At 62.8% G+C, this 19,554-nt stretch overlaps 1 protein-coding gene and 1 long non-coding RNA gene across 2 annotated transcripts in view; one reads left to right on the top strand and one right to left on the bottom strand.

Moving 5' to 3' along the window:
* The window catches only part of MMEL1 (membrane metalloendopeptidase like 1), a 35,348-nt gene that overhangs the window by 15,168 nt on the left and 626 nt on the right, over window positions 1-19,554 (top strand). The window contains exons 2-22 of the mRNA XM_017542673.2: window positions 1,506-1,583; window positions 2,377-2,436; window positions 3,027-3,188; window positions 3,434-3,514; window positions 5,538-5,633; window positions 6,226-6,344; window positions 6,888-6,953; window positions 7,545-7,679; window positions 7,916-8,005; window positions 11,778-11,914; window positions 12,248-12,341; window positions 13,778-13,906; window positions 14,310-14,408; window positions 15,239-15,322; window positions 15,732-15,835; window positions 16,161-16,219; window positions 16,653-16,772; window positions 17,731-17,864; window positions 17,975-18,040; window positions 18,493-18,588; window positions 18,875-18,951. Coding sequence (XP_017398162.1) covers window positions 1,506-1,583; window positions 2,377-2,436; window positions 3,027-3,188; window positions 3,434-3,514; window positions 5,538-5,633; window positions 6,226-6,344; window positions 6,888-6,953; window positions 7,545-7,679; window positions 7,916-8,005; window positions 11,778-11,914; window positions 12,248-12,341; window positions 13,778-13,906; window positions 14,310-14,408; window positions 15,239-15,322; window positions 15,732-15,835; window positions 16,161-16,219; window positions 16,653-16,772; window positions 17,731-17,864; window positions 17,975-18,040; window positions 18,493-18,588; window positions 18,875-18,951 — 2,086 coding nt within the window. The remainder of the gene's footprint in view (window positions 1-1,505; window positions 1,584-2,376; window positions 2,437-3,026; window positions 3,189-3,433; window positions 3,515-5,537; window positions 5,634-6,225; window positions 6,345-6,887; window positions 6,954-7,544; window positions 7,680-7,915; window positions 8,006-11,777; window positions 11,915-12,247; window positions 12,342-13,777; window positions 13,907-14,309; window positions 14,409-15,238; window positions 15,323-15,731; window positions 15,836-16,160; window positions 16,220-16,652; window positions 16,773-17,730; window positions 17,865-17,974; window positions 18,041-18,492; window positions 18,589-18,874; window positions 18,952-19,554) is intronic.
* The window catches only part of LOC119473286, a 2,139-nt gene continuing 1,639 nt past the window's right edge, over window positions 19,055-19,554 (bottom strand). Inside the window, exon 2 of the long non-coding RNA XR_005202492.1 lies at window positions 19,055-19,306. This is a non-coding gene — a long non-coding RNA (uncharacterized LOC119473286). The remainder of the gene's footprint in view (window positions 19,307-19,554) is intronic.

Below are 19,554 nucleotides of genomic sequence, written 5' to 3'. Positions count from 1 at the left end.
CATGCTTGAACGGCCTTGCCTGGCATGTCTGCCCCTCCTCATGCTTTGATTCTAGAAGCAGAGCAGCCACAGGCCTCTCCTCTCCTGGGACGGCCTCGTTCCTCTCTGGAATTTGATTCATGCTGGTTTCTCCGTGTCCTCGGTGCTCATGGTTTCTAAACATGCCCATGTTGTGGCTTCTCCAGCTTGCTCTCCTGGCTAGGGTGGGGGCCACAGTCAATTTCAACTTTCCACGTCCCAGTCAGAAGCAGAAAGCCCTTGCTGTCCTTGTCACCACTGTGGTCGGAGGTCACATGTCCTTCTAATCCACTCTTTTGCTGAGGTGGGGCCCTCTGGAGTCCACAGTGCAGTCTCCGGTCTGCGGGCTCCAGGTTACCGACACTGGCAACCCCACAGGGGGACCCCGTGTCTTCCGCTGGCGCTCACCCCGTTCCGTTGCCGGCCTGGGGTTCCTGTGCTCTGAAGCTCAGCCCTGCCCTCAGCACTTTGCCTTGACGTGTGCAGCACGCAGCCCTTTCTCTGTTTCCATCTGGTGGGAGGGGGTGCTCCTTGAGGGCTGGGCCCTGCTGGGCTCACGTCTGAACTCCAGTGCCCAGCATGTGGCCTGTTCACAGCCATCGTCCAATGCTGGATTAATGGCCCTTCGAGTGGCCAAGCCCCCAAGGGGCTGATATTTTTGTGGCTTCTAGCTCTCTCTCTCTGCAGTCTCTGCCCAGGGCTAGGCCAGATTCCAGGCCTGCCGACAGCCCTGACCCGAACGAGCCCTGTTCCCTCCTTCCACTCCGTCCTCTGCATGCCTCACTGCTGGGGAAATTCAGCCCCAAGCTGGGTCTGAGGGTAGCCAGGCCTGGCTTATCAACTCTCTGAACCTGGGGTCCCTCCTCTCCCCGGCCCTCCGTCCTCTCCCACCCCTCTCTCCAGGCAGTTGACGGCCATCCCAGGAGCCCCCGGTGCTGACCAGGCAGGCCCCTCCCAGCAGGCAGTGGAGGGACATGGGGAGGGTGGCTTGGCACCTTCAGCAGGCAGTGAGGGTGGTTGGCTGCGGTTGAGGGTCATCAGTCCTCGGGAAATCACCCCCTCCGAAGGAGCCCTGTCCCTCTAAACGAGCCTGCCCCGTGGGACTTCAGGAGCATGCCACCTTGTGTGTGCCTGGCCAGGGTCAGGAAGATCCTGAGGTAGACGAGGCTATCAGGAGGAGAAAGCCCCTCAGGACCCCTCTAGGCCCTGGGACATCTGGGACCGTGGGGTGGGTGGAGGCAGAATTGAAAGGGGGCTGGCAAGGCAGGGCAAACTGCCCCCATTCAAGCCCAGCGGGAGGCCAGTGGAGCAGCCCCTGCACGCCCTCTGCGGCCTCCTGTCTCCCTGCCCCGGGGACCAGCCCTCACTACAGGGGCGGGGCTGCAGCACCCAGCACCGTGGGGAAACAGCGTGCTGCCCCAGGGAGGACCCAGCCCCCAGGGAGTTGCTCCAGGGAGGCCCCGGCTGAGCTCTGACTTTCTCCCCAGGGAAGCAGCTGCCACGCCTTGCTAGCTGGCTGTGCCCCTTACAGGAGGAGAGGACCTTTGTAAACCGAAAAACCCGAGGTAGCCTTGGCCTTCCCTTCCAAAGTAGCCCTGGCAGGTGGGTGCAGGCCTCCCATGGGGCGGGGGACTAGTGGAGGGGCAGAGAGCCCGCAGCCAGGCTGGGTTCTGCCCAACCCTCACATGCCGCAGGAGGGGCCTGGGGAGAGACAGGGGCAGGGACCACAGCCGGGTGCATCTGCTGGGCGCAGGAGGCTTGCTGGGCACTGTGGGCGCTCTGCCCAACTCCTACGTGGCCTCGGCACATTCAATTCCGCCGGCTGGCACAGGGGTAAGGCAGGCTGGGCGGGGCGTGCAGAGAGGGCAGCTGGACAGGCTGCCTGGAGGAGCTGGTCCTAGCAGCAGGTGAGCGTGGGCTGGGCAGAAGGCAAGATGGAGAATGGCCAGCTTCAGTCCGTGGGGCCCAGGGCGGCTGTGGGGGTCCATAGAGGCAGAGAGGGTGTATAGGGGCTCCCAGGTCCCTGCAGGGGTCAAGGACGAAGAACGAAGCTCACCATCAGAAAGGCCTCAGGCCCAGGCCACCTGGGGAGGACCGGGGCTGCCAGGCTGGACCACCCATGGGAGTGGGGGATGGGGTGGAGGTCCGCGCCGCACCCACCCCAGCCTATGCCCTGTTACCCGGGCCTCGCCCTACTGGCTCCAGCCCATGCCCCCACCTACCCTGGCCTTGCTCCGCCCACCCCAGTCTATGCCCAGCCCCATGCCACACCCACCGGGCCTTGCCCCGCCCACACCCGCTCCAGTCCTGCCCCGCCCTCTCCGCGGCTCCAGTGCTCAGGCTGCTCCTTGCCCGCAGGGATCCCGGAGTCCCAGGAGGGGAGCGAGGTCTGCACCACCCCCGGCTGCGTGATGGCAGGTAGGCCCCGCCCCCTTGCCCTCCACAGCCTGCCCTGGAGCTGGGGGCTCCTGGCTGTCAGGGGCACAGGCCCTGTCCAAGGCCCAGGGGAGCAGCTCCAAGACATGGCTGTGGAGCCGCGTGGGCCGGACTCACTGTGGAGCGGGGGGAGCTGGTGTTCTAATGGCATCTGGCACCCACTGGGTCCCCAGTCCTGAGCCTCCAGCAGCCAGGCCCTGCCATGACAGTTCTACAAATAAAATTTTTTTTAAAAACTATTCAGGCAAGGTGGCACACATCTGTGATGCCAGCTACTGGGGGGCTGAGGTGGGAGGATCACTTAAGCCCGGCAGCTCAAGGCTGCGGTGAGCTGATCATGCCAGTGCTCTCCAGCCTGGGCAGCGGAGTGAGACCCTGTCTCAAAAAATAAATGAGTGAAAACCCTAGCACTGAACCCAGGCTGCAGCTCAGAGAGGGTGGCTAACTCTCTCAGGGCCCACAGCCGCACTGGATGGACAGCAGCCCCTTCCCAAGGGACCAGGCTGTCTCCTGGGCTGTCCACAACTCTCTCGGTCTCTCCTCTCCCTGCTCCACGCCATGGGGACGAGCAGCCGCCAGGATCCTCCAGAACATGGACCCGACCACGGAACCGTGTGACGACTTCTACCAGTTCGCGTGTGGAGGCTGGCTGCGGCGCCACGTGATCCCCGAGACCAACTCGAGATACAGCATCTTCGACATCCTCCGCGACGAGCTGGAAGTCATCCTCAAAGGTGGCAGAGCCCGGCGGGGGCGCAGCGGGTGACGCCCCACGGGACGGCACTGGGCCAGGTGTTGGGCCCGGCTGTGTCTCGCCCGTTTCTGCTTCCTCCTTGGTCCGGTGTGCACAGAGGAGAGGGAATAAGGGCCCAGCAGCCTAGAAGCCGCCTCTCACCGAGTGCTACAGGGGTGTGGGGACCTGTGACCTGGCCCCTGCGGCCTCGTCAGGCCTCTGTCCCACCTTCTCCTGTGCCCACAGCGGTGCTGGAGAATTCCACGGCCAAGGACCGGCCGGCTGTGGAGAAGGCCAAGACGCTGTACCGCTCCTGCATGAACGAGAGTGAGTGGGGGTCGTCAGGAAGGGGCCGAGGTGGGGACCGGGGCGGGCTGCCCTGCCAGGGCCTGGTGCAGCCCGAGGACCCCATGGCTGCCCCCAGGGTGCCTTCAGGACTCATGCCCAGAGGGCCTGTGTGCTGCACCCCACACCCGGCCACTGGGTCCAGGCTCACAGTAATGCCAGCTGGCCTGCAACCTCAGTCAAACCCCAAGCCCTGCAGGGGCCACACGTTCCAGGTTACAGGAAGACTGTATGTGTGTGTGTGTGTGTGTGTATTATATGTATATGAGTATGTATGTGTACGTGCATGCATGAGTGTATGTTTGTTATGTGTATATGTATGTGTGCATATGTAGATGTGCATACATATGTGTGTATATACATGTATATGTGTGTATGCATGTATCTGGGTATATGTATATATGTGGTTTGTGCATGTGTGCATATGTCTATGAGGGTACATGTGTTGTGTATGCACATACATGTATATGCATGCATGTGTGTACGTGCGTGTTGTAACGTGTGTATGTGTGTATTGCCTATGGTGTATGTGTATTGTGTGTATGTGTGTATGTGCATGTGTGTAGTGTGCTGTGTGTGCATGTGTGTGTGTATGTGTGTATGTATGTGTATTGTGTATGTATGTACTGCGTGTACTTGTGTGTATGGGTATATGTGTATGTTGTGTGCATGTGTGTATGTGTTATGTGTGTGTCACATGTGCATGTGGATGTGTGCGTGGTATGGGGACAGATCATCCATGTTTCGGTTCCCATTGAAGGAATTCGCGTGCTCGATGCACCCCTCCCGGCGCTCTTTAACTCCTCCGCTTGGGGGCTGCAGGCCCAGCCTGTGGCTGTGGGTGCTGCGGAGAGACGGCGCCTCCGCTGAGCACCAGGCTTCAGAGCTGGCTGTTCTCCCCGGGTTGTCTTGTGGAGCCTCCGCCTGACTGCGGAACTCACTGGAACCCTGGCTTTAGGGGGTGTCTCTGTGAGACCCCTGCCTGGTGCACTGGGCTTGTCTCCTCCCAATGGAAACTGACGGTCAGGCCCCCGGTCTGCACCATACCCCCAATATCCCCAAGGAGATGATGTCCTGAGTCCCCATCTTTACTTAATTTTTGGCCTGAGAGGCTGAATATACAAAGGGCAGGGGCCAGACCATATGGAAACCTGGAACTCGACTCAGGATCCTGCAGCCCAGCCGGGAACCCAGCCCTTTATCCTCAGTGGGCAGCCCAGGGGGTCAGATGGCACTGCCCACAGCATCCCGCCCAAAACAGCAGGGACCCAACTCATAACTGACAGCTTCCCCTGTAATGCCCGTCCCCGCTTCCAGCATAGGGCCCCAGCCAAGCCCAGAGGAGCCTGGCTTCTAGTGAGCCCAGCACAGCCTCCCCAGGTCAGCGGCCCCCACTCTGCCCACCCGGGTCTCCCCTGTGCCACCAGGAAGCCCTCCTGCTCCTTGCCGGCCTCTGGTCTGACGGGGCACCTGCCATGCTTCGTTTTTCCCTCTGGTGGTCGTCACCTATTCCCACGGTGATTCCGTCCGCGTCCCCGCCTTTTCCCTCATCTTTGAGGGCGGTGCTCCTGAGCTGCTTGTGGGGGCCCCACCGTGCTGAGCCGAGATACAGAACTCACACAGGACCCGAGGGCTCTCCTGCCCCCCCCCGCACCCCGTGCCAGCATGCCCGGTGCCACCGCTGAGTCCTCGCCGAAGCTCCGCCTGCACCCAGAGCCACCCCTCCTCTCCCAGCCTCCTCGCCTGCTGGCCGGCTCCCAGGCCCGAGGGGCTCCCACCGGTCAGCCTCCTTTCCCCCGGGGCTTGTGTGCTTTTATCAGCCCCCAGGTCTCCTTCCACACCCTCATCCAGTCTGAGCCTCCACCTCCCGCGCTGCAGAGCTGCCATGATGCTGGTCTGTGATGGGAGGGTGCGCACCTGCACTGGCCAGCCGCGTCCCCAGGGCTGTGCCATGGTGCGTGAGCCACGGGGAGGCTGGGGGAGTGACCGATGCGTCCCTCCTCAGGTGTGATAGAGAGGCGAGGCTCTCAGCCCCTGCTCGACACCTTGGAGGTGGTGGGAGGCTGGCCGGTGGCCATGGACACGTGGAACGAGACCGTAGGTAAGGCCAATCCTACTGGCAGCCTCACAGGCAGACAGAAGAGACGCCTGCCAGGTCTCCTTGGGTCCGAGGCCTTCCAGGAGGGGACCCTACACCTGACCCCCAGGTGCCTGCTCTCAGAAGCCCCAAGAGGCCCAACCCAGCCGCAACAACCTCAGGGTCTGGGGAAGTGGTTCAGGCTCCATGCTGGAGAGGCCGTGGCCCGTGGCCAGTCCCATCCAGCCCTGCGGAGGGGCGCCCTTCCCCGCCCCCTAGGAGGAATCAATTCCCAGGCCCTAGCCAGCCCCCGCCCCAGGGTTCCCCACTCTGAGCTTGCGTTCCGTTTTCTCGGGAGCAGGAGTGGTGCCCCACGTGGCTGGCAGCCCTGAGAAACTGGTGCTGCGCCCAACCCCCCCATCACCTGGGGGGCCCCCCTGTTGCTCCTGGGGGCTGTTAGAGAAAGTGTCCCCCACATCCCCCAGCCCCCAAGGCCCACAGGTAAGCTCCCTACCCTCTGCCCCTGAGTTCCTGCTCCAGAGGCCAGATTCACTGACGAGGGGCCAGGCTGGGACCCCAGGGCCGCCAGTCTCCAGCCTGGGCACTGCCTCCCCAGGCCTCACGTGGGAGCTGGAGCGGCAGCTGGCGTTGATGAACTCACAGTTCAACAGGCGCGTCCTCATCGACCTCTTCGTCTGGAACGACGACCAGAACTCCAGCCGGCATGTCATCTACGTACGCGCCACACTGGTGGGCAGGGGTGGGCAGGGCCCCCAAGCCTGGCTGGGGCTCTGGCAGCACAGCAGGGGGACATGCCAGGTGGTCAGCTGGGCTCCCCGCTCCTGTCCACGGCCGTGGGCTGTGGAGTTCCTGTGGAGCCTCCTGGCCGAGCTGGCAGTCAAAGCAGAACCCGGCTCTGGTCAGAGGGTGCGGGGGCTCCTGTACAGCAGGGCTGGGGCCAGGGCAGGCGGCCTGACCTCGCAGAGCCACTGCTGGCCACGGGCTGGAGGCCAAAGAGAAACACACGGAACAAATACGCACCCCAGTCTGGAGGAGCCGTGGATGCTGCGGGTCCCTCCACCGCACCCCGCCCAGCACCCCCACCATCACCCAGAGCAGGGCCTGGCCTCCCAAGTCCAGCACCAGCTCTGGCAGGGGCTCCTGGGCAGAGCGCCGGTCCACGGGGCACTGTCCTGGGGATAGGTGGCTGCTGCCCGCCTCAGCCAGGCTGTGGCGCCCCTGGGCCCCTGGCCAGGGTCACAGCTTCTGTGTTTCCAGATAGACCAGCCCACCTTGGGCATGCCGTCCCGAGAGTACTACTTCAGCGTCGGTAGCGACCAGAAGGTGGGTGGGGCCTCACTGCAGCGCCGGCCCCCATGGCCCCCACCCCGTGGCCCCCACCCCGTGGCTGGCCTTCCCATCGCCCACCTGCTTCACTCCCCAGTGCTGGTGTAGTGATCACCTGTGTAGTGAGCCCAGCACTGAGGCGGGGGGGGGGGAGGGTGGGCAGACGTAACCCGTCGCTTGCCACCATCCCAGGAGACATTCCCTCAACACGCCGGCCAGGCCCAGGGACAATCTCTGCTCAGTGGCAGCTCCATGAGGCAGAACAGTCATCCCGGTCCCCGAAATGCAGAACCCCCCACCCCGGCACCCACAGCCCCAGCACCCACCCCATGCCAACCCTTACAGGCAGCCACACAGTTTAAGCCTCAAGCAGCTCTGGGGGTGGGTCCCCCGGCCAGAGGCTCGGGCACAGGTCACGTGTCTGAGAAGCTCCCGCTTGGCATTCTGTGTGCCCAAGAGCCCACTGGCCAAGGTGGGTGGACAAGCATCCGGGCTGCCCCATGTCCTACGCCCTCTCCACCCCCACAGAGGCCCCGGGGACCATGGTAGCCAAGCCCGCCCAGCCCCGCCCTGCGTCCTTTGGCCCAGGTGCGGGAAGCGTACCTGCAGCTCATGGTGTCGGTGGCCACGATGCTGCGGGAGGAAGAGAACCTGCCCAGGGACAGCCGCCGGGTGTGGGAGGACATGGCACAGGTGCTGGAGCTGGAGACACAGCTGGCCAAGGTGAGGGACGGGGCAGGCGGGGATCAGGCAGGGAGCTGGCAGGGAGCCCCAGGTGGTGTGGCTGGCCAAGGTGAGGGGCCAGGCGGGTGGGGATCGGGCAGGGAGCTGGCAGGGAGCCCCAGGTGGTGTGGCTGGCCAAGGTGAGGGGCCAGGCAGGCGGGGATCAGGCAGGGAGCTGGTAGGGAGCCCCAGGCGACATCTGGGCTGCCCACCTGTGTGACCCCTGTCCCTGGCAGGCCACAGCCCCCCAGGAGGAGAGGCACGATGTCATCGCCCTGTACCACCGGATGGGCCTGGAGGAGCTGCAAAGACAGTTTGGCCTGAAGGTGAGGCCCACACCACCCAGGAAGCTGGTGCTGACCAGGTGGGGACTTGTGGGGGACATGGAAGCGGCCCTCTGAGGGGGCACCTTGCCTCGAATTTAAGCTCAGAAACATCCCCACCCCGAGCAGGGAGTCCCTGTAGCTGATCACCAGCACGCTGCTCAGAGCAGCGCCGGCACGGTTACTCATGTCACCCGGCAGGACAGCAGTCCACACTGCGCCATCCTGGGACAGAGTCACCCATCTGTGCAGTGCTGCGATGGCCGCGGCCTCCTGAGCAGGATGGCGGCCTCGGGGGCTGCTGGTGTTTGGGGGTGTGCAGTCCCACCCAGGGCTCTCGGACCCCGGGTCCCACTCAGAACCTTAGCACGGTGCTGGCTCCTGGCCCTGCCTGCCAGATGGAGCAGCTTCCCCTGGCCACACCCTCAGGAGCTCTCCTCCCCAGTGCCCAGGTCAGGCCCCACCCTGTGATCTGAGGTGGGGGCTGGAGAGGAGCAGCCCAGCCTGGGAAGGGGCGAGTCCCCCACCCTCTCAGACAACTCGGAGCAGCGGGCCTTCTCGAGGATCTCTGTCCCCAGGCGTGCAGCTGCCACAAAGAACACCCAAGTCAGAGAGGGGAGGGCAAGGGCAGAAGGGGGTCCAAACCCCTGCCCCCCAACTGAAGGATGTCCCTGAGTGTCTGGGGCCACAGCTCTCGCCAAGGGCAAGGCAGACTCTGCGGAGAGCCTCGGCCCAGGGCACTGGTGGTCCCTGGATGGGTGCGGGTCCCCAGGGCTGGCCTGCGGGGACATACCTTCCCCGGCCCCAAAGCCTGTCACTCCCAGAACCCACCCAGTGGGGCCAGTCTTCATCCCCTTGGTTCCAGGGTGAGAGAGGAAAGAGGGAAAGGGGGCAGATGAGCTCAAACAGGACAGCAGGCCGGAGGTGAAGCCTTGCAGAGAACCAAGGGCCATGGCCACCTGGGGCCAGTGTGGCCCCCACAGCAATTCCCACGGGTCTGCGGCAGGGACTCCCCGCTAGTGAGCGCTGGGGCTGGAGAGAGAGCAGGTAGAAGTCAAGTGGGAGACGCCGCGTCTGACCTCGGGGGCCACTTGAGAGTCTCAGACTCTGCCCGAGAGGGGTGTGACAGGAGGTGGCCTGGTTCACCAGTAAGAGTGAGTGAAGGAGTCGGGGCAGGTGGCAGAGAGGCCGATCGGGGGCTGCCAGGCAAGGGACCCAGCTCTGCCACGGCTGGGTGCCCATGGTAGAGGTGGCTTCGGGGTTGATTTTGGAGGTGGAGCCAACAGCATTCGAACAGACTAAATATGGAAGTGAGAGAGCTCAGGTGGCTGAGGTTGCCATGGAGACATCACGGGGCAGGTTCCAGAAGTGTCCGGGAGCCCAGGGTTTGGGGACATTTGGTTACAGTGTGTTTATGATGTTCAGAACCACCCTGAAGTGAACAAGTCCATACAACCACCACTCAGATCAAGACTTCATCACCACCGACACCCCCGAAGCCCCCACATGGCCCTGCCTAGCCCCTGTGCCCGCCTCCTTCCCTGGAGAAGACGACCCCGGCTTCTCCCTGGAGGGAGGCCCATCCCTGCCATGGCCTCTCGACCTGCTGAGCGGCCTCTGACTCTGAGAACATTCGACAACTCGGGTCCTGCCGTGCTGTCTCTGGGCCTTTTCCGGGTGACGTGGTGCCCACTCCTGTGCGTGCCCGTGGCGGGCAAGTGGGCAGGAGTGGAATTGCCGGGGGCAGCGCACATCTGTTCAACAGTGACAGGCGCTGTCTTTCCCCAGAGTCATCCCGGATGGACGTGTGTTCCCCGGTAGTGGCCGGCGCCACACCCTCACCCAGCCTGGGCGGTGTCCGTTCTCGTCTTCGCCGTTTCTGGGCCTGGGTAGTAGGTTTCAGCTGGGTTCCATGTGACTTTCCCCAAAGCCGATGACGCTGAACGCCACCTCCTGTCAGCCGGCCAGTGCTGTCCCTGCTGTGGAACGTCAGTTCCAGTCCTGCCCCTTCATTCTGTGGAGCGATCTTTCTCCCACTGATTATTAGAGTTACCTGTTTTCGACGTGATGCCCGGTCAGCTAATGTGGACAAACCTTCTCCCCACCGGGCAGCTTGCTCTTTTCCTCCCAGGAGGGCTTCTTTGTTTCGCAGGAAGTGAGTGAATGGTCCAATGGATTGACTCAGCAAAGATGCGCTGATCTCTTCTTCCTGGGCCGTGTTATTTGTGTTCTGCTGAAGAACTCTTTGCCTACCCTCAAGCTTGCTTAGGTCTACAATCTACTTTGAGTTTACTTTTTTTAGTGGACAGTGAGATGTAGGCATCGTTTCTTTCTTATGAATTTTCAGATAATCAGCGTCGTTTATTCAAAAGAACCCCCTGTGAGCCCCTGGTCTGGGCGACTTCCATGTCATAAATCAGCTGCTCCCGTGAGTCTATGCGGGGGCCTGTATGTGGATTTCTGGACTCTCTTCCATCCCGCTGCTCTCTTTATCTATCCAAGTGATAACCCCTTCCACCATCACCCCTACAGCTTTATACTGTCTTGACACTCAGCGGAGCGCATGTGTCAACTTTGTTCTTCAGAGGGTCTTGATAGTCCTTGGTCCTTTGCATTTTCATGTAAAATAAAAATCACACACACACACACACAAACACACACACAGACACACACACACACATACCCTGCTGGAAACTGGATAGGAATCGCTTTGAATGTCTGTATGAATTTGGGGAAGATTGATATCTTTGCAAGGCTGAGTCTTCCCATCCATGAACCTGGTATATGCTTCCATTTATTTATGCTTCAGTTTATCTTCATAACTTTTAAAGTTTTCAACGTCAAGTTCTTGCACATATTTTATTAGATATATTCCTGGGTGTCTGGTGTTTCTCCCATACATAGAATCATTGTCTACCTTCTTATTTGCTGCTGTATGTGGAAACACTGACAGTACACAGGCAGTCTTACTCTTATGTGTAGAATACACAGAATCGTGGCATTTGTGAAAAACAACAGGGGCTTTGGGTTTTTTTGTTTTGTTTTGAGACATGTCTCGTTCTGTCACCCAGGCTGGAGTGGAGTGGCCCGGTCACGGCTCACTACAGCCTTGACCTCCTGGGCTCACGCCTCCGGAGGAGCCGGCACTGCAGGCCACACACACCCCCACCCCACACCCTGGCAGACTTCTTTTATTTTTGCAGAAACGGGGTTTCTCTGTGCTGGCCAGGCTGGTCTTTCGTTAGAACATTTGTACCTGTAACATAAATAAGACTGGCTTATCATTTGCTCTGCTTCTGATATTCTTATTTTGGTATTAAGGTTATTCTTAGCCTCATAAATCAAGTTGAAAAGCATTTTCTCATCTCTGGAAAGTTTTAGTAAGATGGCAGTTTTCCTTAAATATCAGATAGAATCCACTGATGAAGCCAGATGGGCTGGAAATTCATTTGTGGGAATGTTTCAAATTAAAGATTCCATTGATTTAACCTGGAAGACTATTCATATTTTCTATTTTTTTTTCATTTTTGCTAAGTTGTGTTTTTCTAGGAATTTGCCAGCTATACTTAGCTTTTGCGTATGTCTGCACAATCGCCTGTGTTTTTACAGCTGTAGGAGGTTCTGGAATAATGCCACCCCCCTTTCCTGATTCCAATTGCCGGCACCTTCTCTCTTATTCCTCGGACATTCTTCAATGGGGGCTGGATTTCTTTCTTGGATTCCCAGGAACTGTTTCTCCCTCTCTCCCTCTTCTCCCCACTTGCTCTGTCTGCAGGGATTTAACTGGACTCTGTTCATACAAACCGTGCTATCGTCTGTGAACATCGAGCTGCTGCCGGATGAGGAGGTGGTGGTGTACGGCATCCCCTACCTGCAGAGCCTCGGAAGCATCCTCGACACCTACCCAGCCAGGTGAGGCCCAGGGAAGGCTCCGAAGGCCTCAGCGCGGGCCCAGCTCTCCCATCCTCCCCAACGCAGCTTCTGCTCCCAGGAGGGGACCCTATGAAGCATTTGCCCTGCGGGCGTGGGACGTGAGGGGTTAAGTTTCCGTGGCCAGTGGAGCCTCACATTACAGGTGTGTCGCATCCCACACCCCCGGGGCAGACTGGCTGGATCTGGAGGCTTTCTCCAGCACCCATAACTCTGCTTGGGGTGGAGCACGCCGGCCAGGGGCCCTAAGCATATCCCCTCCCTTGCAGAGATCACTCGCCTTTGTCCCCTACAACCCTCTACCTTCTGCCCCAGGACCATACAGAACTACCTGGTCTGGCGCCTGGTGCAGGACCGCATTGGCAGCCTGAGTCAGAGGTTCAAAGACACACGGGTGAACTACCGCAGGGTAAGCCCCGCCGCCGCCGAGCCTGGCCCATCACCCACTCATCCCCACCACAGTGCTGAGCAAACGCTGTGGGCGAGCACCGAGGTCCACACCAGGGCCCCAGCCAGGGACGAGGCAGGGCCAGGCGCCCACCCCGGTGGAGGGTCGACCATAAGCAGTCAACGAAGCAGAACGCGGCCCTGCCAGAACCACAGAGCATGATGTGTCGGGGAGGACGAGGGCGGGAGCGCTGCTCCAGGGAGGTGACTGCGGGTGATTTCCCAGGAGCAGAAACAGCCAGGGCCAGGGCAGACCCGAGGCCGAGCAGGCAGAGGCCAGGGGGCCGGACTGGGGTCAGCAGGGGACAGGAAAAGAAGAAAGAGGGCAGGGAGGGAGGGGAGGACCGCCAGCCGCAGCTGCCAGTTTGCGTTGTACTCCCGTCTGAAAGGCGCTGGGGCGCTAAGAGCAGAGACTCGGTCAGATTCCTGCTCCTGTGGTCACTGTGGCTGCCGTGGGCTGGGGTGAGGGTGGAGACACGGAGGCCCTAGGGGCATTCTGGCTGTTCTGGGGAGAGTGAGCTGAGTAGGGGGCAGGGTCAGCATGGAGGCCGATGTGGTCACCGGGGGAGGTGATGGGCTTGGCCAGGGCGCTGGGAGACAGACAGACCCAGGGGAGGTGTGGACCACAGCGGCTGAGGGGCTGGGTATAGGGGCTAAGGGCAGAGGGGAGTCGGGACTCTCAAGACCTTTGCTGGAGTACCGGGAGGGACAGAGGCCCCACTGCGATGGAGAGACTGAGGCGCAGGCAAGCCTCCTGCTGCCATGGGGGGTCAGAGACATATACGAGCCAAGCTTCAGGGGGGGCACTGGGTCTAGGAGCTCTGGGGAGAAGGAACGGCCACCTCCCTTCCCGGAGGGCAGGAAATCCTGCGGCGCAAGGTGTGGCGGGACCATGGGCACAGCTGTCCCTGGGCTGGCCTGAGCCTGGGGCCGAGTCTCGTGCCCCTGGGTCCCTGGGGACAGATGAGCAGGTGTTCTCACAGCTGCTTCAGCAATGGGGGGAGCAGGGCCTAGGAGCTGGTGGCTGAGAGAGACATGGTCCCAGGCCCGGCTCTGGGGTCAGCACCAGCCCTGTGCCTTGGGACTGGAGCTGGAGTCCTGGAGAGCAGAGTCCAGCCGGACAACCAGGACAGGGGCCGGGGAGGAACTCCCCCAACTCCCCAGGGTAATGGTCCAGCTCTCGTCTAGGGAGCCCCCCAACTCACAATGGCACCCCCATCCTCCCCCGGCCGCAGTGGCACCCAGAGGTGAGGCTGAGACCATCCGTCCCCCCCCCCCCAGGCCCCAGGGCACCCTGATCCTGAGGATGGGTAGGTCTGCTCCCCACATAAGCCCAGGGCACCCCACCAGGCCTGGGGAGGCTGACAAGGTGCCTGTGTGATGACCGGTGGCCCCCAGGCGCTGTTCGGCACGATGGTGGAGGAGGTGCGCTGGCGTGAGTGTGTGGGCTACGTCAACAGCAACATGGAGAGCGCCGTGGGCTCCCTCTACGTCAGGGAGGCCTTCTCCGGAGACAGCAAGAGCATGGTGGGCACCTCATCCATGGCCCACCAAGGGCCAGCCTTCCACGGGGACACACAGCCTCCCCACCCAGGCTCAGGGGCAGCTGGGGGAACCACGCCTGCTCCAGCTCACCAGACAGAGGGAGGCCAAGCGAAGCTCTTCCCTCCCACCCCCGTGCCCCCGACCCCAGCAGCCATCGGGCCCCACTCCTGGGCCCTGCAGGTCCAGCTGGGAAAAGCACAGGTGGTGCAAGTTGCCCCAGGCCCCTGAAGGGGGGGGTCATCCCCCGCCCGCCCCACACCTCACCCCAGAGGCCTCACAGCTGGGCGGCCCTGGGCCTTGCCCCAGTGGGGTCAGACTAGACCTCCCCAAAACCCTCGAAGGCTCCAGGCGAATCTGGGACATGAGGGCCATGCCTGCCTCCCAGGTTAGAGAACTCATTGGCAAGGTGCGGGCGGTGTTCGTGGAGACGCTGGATGAGCTGGGCTGGATGGACGAGGAGTCCAAGGAGAAGGCGCGAGAGAAGGTGCGCGGCTCCCAGAGGCTGGGCAGCCCCGACCGGACCTGGGCACGGGCAGCCAGCCCAACAGACCCGCCCGACGGCCCCCACGGGGAGAGGGCCGTCCCGGGAGGCACAGACAGGACCACCCACCCACTGCAGAGCTGAGGAAAAGCAGGCGGGAGTGGGAACCAGGCCTGGGACATCCCCCGGACTCCCCAGGAGCCAGTGGGAGTAGCGGTGACCTCGGGAGTGAGGGTCAGACCCACCAGAAGCCCTTCTGGACCCAAGTGACAGTTGGCAGCCAAGTGACCCCTCTGGGGCCCCCACCCGGACCCCTGGAGGGCTGTTGGGTTCTAAGTCAGCTGGGCAGAGCCCCCCATGTCCTGTCCCCATTGAACCTCCCAAGAGCCTGCAAGGTGGAGGCCCAGTCCTAGAGCCTCCCCAGCCCCTCACCCACAGGACAGGGAGAGCACATCTGGGATGCCCCAGGCTGACCCCTCCCGCAGCGGGGAAGCCACTGACCAGGTCCCCAGCCGACCCCTCCCGCAGCGGGGCAGCCACTGACCAGGTCCCCAGCCGACCCCTCCCGCAGCGGGGCAGCCACTGACCAGGTCCCCAGCCGACCCCTCCCGCAGCGGGGCCGCCACTGACNGCCACTGACCAGGTCCCCAGCCGACCCCTCCCGCAGCGGGGCCGCCACTGACCAGGTCCCCAGCCGACCCCTCCCGCAGTGGGGCCGCCACTGACCAGGTCCCCAGCCGACCCCTCCCGCAGTGGGGCAGCCACTGACCAGGTCCCCAGCCGACCCCTCCCACAGTGGGGCAGCCACTGACCGGCCCTTCCTCCCCACTCAGGCCATGAGCATCCGGGAGCAGATCGGCCACCCTGACTACATCCTGGAGGAGAGGAACAGGCGCCTGGACGAGGAGTATTCCAGCGTGCGCCCCACCCCCCCACTGCTGCCTGCCTGTCCCCTTGTAGCCACCCCAGTCCCAAACCACCCCCCACATGGTGGACATGGGGCCCAGATTGGCTGGGGGGCGCTCTGTGCCAAGCCCTGCGCCCTCCTCCCAGGCACCAACACCACCGTCCTCACCATGCCCTAGGGTGGTGGCTCCAGCACTACCCTCAGTGTACAGATGGGGAAACTGAGGCCTGGAGGGATGAGGGACTTGCTCAGAGTCATGTAAACGCTCACTGCCAAGGTTCACCTGCACCCACAGCCAGCTGCCCACGTGCGGATGCCTGGCAAGGCTTGAGGTCCTTCCCCAACCACCCAGGACCTCTCCCCTTGCCCTGCTGAGGGCCCAGCCCAAGCACCTGGCAGTGACTGGCCCTCTCCCATAGCTGAACTTCTCAGAGGACCTGTACTTTGAGAACGGTCTGCAGAACCTCAAGGTGGGCGCCCAGCGGAGCCTCAGGAGGCTTCGGGAAAAGGTGGACCCGAATCTGTGAGTGGCATCACTAGTGCAGCAAGGGCGGGGCAGGGAGTGGTCGGCAAGGCATGCAGGGCTACCTGCTGGGCGTGGGGACTGGATGCGTGGCTGGGGTGCCGTGGCAGCTCAGAGGGGCGGTCACGGGGCCCGTCTCAGACGGAGTCTGCTTTCTGGGGCCCAAGTCTCCCCCTCCTCAGGGACCCCAGGAAGGAACCAGATCTTGGGATAGGCCTGGCCCCCTGCTCTAGTGTGGCTGGGGTGGGCTCTGGTCCATCGAGGCAGGGAGGGGCCAGAGGGTCCCGGGAGAAGCGGCTCCCTGAGATGGGCTTGTCAATCACAGCTGGATCATCGGGGCTGCCGTGGTCAATGCGTTCTACTCCCCAAACCGAAACCAGATCGGTAAGTTCCTCCCCTCCCCGCCCGCATGGGCCTTTTGGTGCCAGAGCTGAAGGGGCGGCGTGCCAACCCCTGCTGACCCTTCCTCCTGGGGGCACCCCAGCCTGTTCTCAGAACAGAGAGCGGGAGCAGGCATCCGCTCTCCCACGGCACCCCTTGCTGCCCCCAGGGGAACATTCGCTGCTGTGCCCGTGAGTGGTCCAGGAGGGACTGCACAGGAGGTGGGAGGAGGCCCGACGGGGGTCCTGGGCCTGCCAGGCACGAGCCCGCCCAGCCACTGAACCTCTGTGTCCTCATCTGTAAATTGAGGGGTCTTGACCGCTACCTCCCGGTCTGTGGGATGGAATGTCAGAAGCCCTGGCGGCGCCGTCCCCGAGCCTGGCACACGGGAGACGCGTCCACTCACACTTGTCCTTTGTCCCGCCCCTGGGGACAGTATTCCCTGCCGGGATCCTCCAGCCTCCCTTCTTCAGCGAGGGGCAGCCACAGGCCTTGAACTTTGGCGGCATCGGAACGGTGATCGGTCACGAGATCACGCACGGCTTCGACGACAGCGGTGAGGGCCCCTCCGACCACACGCGCCCTCCCCTCTCCACACAGAAGAGCCGGAAAGGGGTCTGGGGGGGTGAGGGCCCCTCCGACCACACGCGCCCTCCCCTCTCCACAGAGAAGAGCCGGAAAGGGGTCTGGGGGGGTGAGGGCCGCTCCGACCACACGCGCCCTCCCCCTCCATGGAGACGAGCGGAAAGGGGTCTGGGGGGGTGAGGGCCCATTCAACCCCTTCGTGGCTTCAGTGGGGACACGAGGCCAGGTCCCCAGGGAGCTGTGGGGGCAGAGCAGACCTTGACTGCTAGGCTGGGGTCCTGCATGGGGGCATCGACTCCCACCATAGAGGAAGAGACCCAGGGACTCCAGCTCGTGACCCTGACTCCACCTGGCACTGGGCACTTCCCTCCCTCGGCCTGTGACGTGGGGACAACAGCACTGTCCAGCACAGCAGTGAAGGCTGGATCCCGGCCTGGGGGCCTCTCCAGACCCGGCATCCTCCACTCCAGGGGTGTCCAGCCCCGCCATGGCCATGCCGACTTCTGCCACTCAGGGGGGACCACCCTTCCTGCGACAGGGGCCCCGGCTGGTTTTCCCCTGTGGCTCAGCCATCAGGACCTTCCGTGGGCAGCCCCATGTCCCCAGGGACCACGTGCTCCCCTCACCTGGGGCTTAGAGTTTGGGCATCACAGAAGGAGCCCTTAAACCCCGGAACCTTCGAGACCTCAGGACCCAGGTGCCGGGCCCTGGCCTCAGGGGGTGGCATGGGAGGCTACTGAAGGCCTCCCTCTTTGGGGGGCTGTGTAGCCCCAGACAGCTGCTGCCCCTTGGAGCCCGAGACACTCTTCAGGCTCAGCCTGCTCAGGACAGTGGGCTCTCTGTGGTGGGACTGCCTGCAGTGGGGGCAGGAGACGCCAGGCGCAGCGCGGCCAGGACTGTGTGGGCAGCCCTCCTCTGCCCCTGCCCAGGCCGGAACTTCGACAAGAACGGCAACATGATGGACTGGTGGAGTAACTTCTCCAGCCAGCACTTCCGGGAGCAGTCGGAGTGCATGATCTACCAGTACGGCAACTACTCCTGGGACCTCGCGGAGGAGCAGAACGTGAGCACTGCCACCAGCACCGAGGCTGAGGGGACCCGAGCCCCAGCCCTGTCCCGCGGGAGAGGGGAGTCAGGGCCACAGCTGCCCCCAATCCTGGCTCCTGTGCGCAGGTGAACGGATTCAACACCCTTGGGGAAAACATTGCGGACAATGGAGGGGTGCGGCAAGCCTACCAGGTGAGGCCCGGAGGGGATGGGGCGCTGGGGCTCGCTGGGGACCCCGGGAGAGGATGGGGCGCTCACTCAGGGCCCCGCAGGGGATGGGGCGCTTGGCCTCGCTGGGGACCCCAGGAGAGGATGGGGCACTCGCTGGGACCCCAGCAGGGGATGGGGTGCTCGCTTGGGACCCTGGCAGGGGATGGGGCGCCAGGGCTTGCTCAGGACGGGTGCTGTGCAGTGGGCTGCCTGGCCAGGGATCCCCCCAGAGCCCAGCTCAGGGTTCCCTGAGTGAGTGAGGTGGTGGGCGCTCACCCATGGGGTCTGCGAAGGGGCCCTGCACAGGGTCCCTGCAGGAGCGGTACCCACACAGGGGTAGGTCCTGGAGCCAGACCTCTGCTCTGCCCCAACACCTGAGGGCTCTGGAGTCCAGGCTGGCAGGCCCGAGCCCAGCTCCCGTCCGGTGCCTGCAGGCCTACCTCAAGTGGATGGCAGAGGGCGGCAAGGACCAGCAGCTGCCCGGCCTAGCTCTCACCCACGAGCAGCTCTTCTTCATCAACTACGCCCAGGTGGCAGCCGCAGTTCTGGTCCCACCGTCCCCACGATTCCCCGCTCGTCTCTGGAGGACCCGCTCTGGGGACGAGAGCCCAGCGTGGAAGGCCCCTTGGGGGAAAAGCATGAGGGGCAGGGGCGGGAGCGGGAGAGGAGTCCAGTGCTGACGGGAGGAGGGGGACACCCACTGGCTCCCCCCACCCCACCCTAGAAGGGGCAGCCTGGGGATGGTGGAGACCCTTCCCCACCCCTCCCGCCCACCCCACCCCATGGTCTATAACCACGCCCCGCACACGCCCACAGGTATGGTGCGGGTCCTACCGGCCCGAGTATGCCATCCAGTCCATCAAGACGGACGTCCACAGTCCCCTGAAATACAGGCAAGTGCTCCCATGCCCACACCCCCCTTGCCACCCATGACCCCCTCGCCCCCACCCCAGTGACCTGTAAGAGTTAAAGAAAAAATCAGCACAAAAAGCGGCGCCACAGTCAAAAACAGGTTTACTTTGGGAAGGAACCTGAGTGGGCCTTCTCGCTGACTCAGGAGCATTCTCTTACAGACCAAGTAAGAGAATGGGTTAGGGAGGGAGGGCTTATCACAGGCTCAGAACGTTGCTGTGTGAGGAAAGCTTTATTGCAGGGTTGGCATGTTTCTGGTCGGAGGGAGTTTATCTCACGGCTGGCATGTTTCTGGTCATGCTGACATTGGCCATCAGGCTGACGTTGGGCTGGTTTCTAGTTAAGGGGAACTAAAGATGGCCGTGCTTCTGCAAGAATGCGCAGCTCCCGGTCAGTCACCCCTGCCCACCTGCACACCCACAGGGTGCTGGGCTCGCTGCAGCTCCTGGTCAGTCACCCCTGCCCACCCGCCCACCCACAGGGTGCTGGGTTCGCTGCAGCTCCTGGTCAGTCACCCCTGCCCACCTGCACACCCACAGGGTGCTGGGCTCGCTGCAGCTCCTGGTCAGTCACCCCTGCCCACC

The sequence above is a fragment of the Cebus imitator genome, unplaced genomic scaffold, assembly GCF_001604975.1.
Source record: "Cebus imitator isolate Cc_AM_T3 unplaced genomic scaffold, Cebus_imitator-1.0 Scaffold145, whole genome shotgun sequence".
NCBI lineage: Eukaryota > Metazoa > Chordata > Mammalia > Primates > Cebidae > Cebus > Cebus imitator.
Note: the sequence above shows the minus strand (reverse complement) of the source record. Positions and strands in the feature narration are given on the sequence as shown.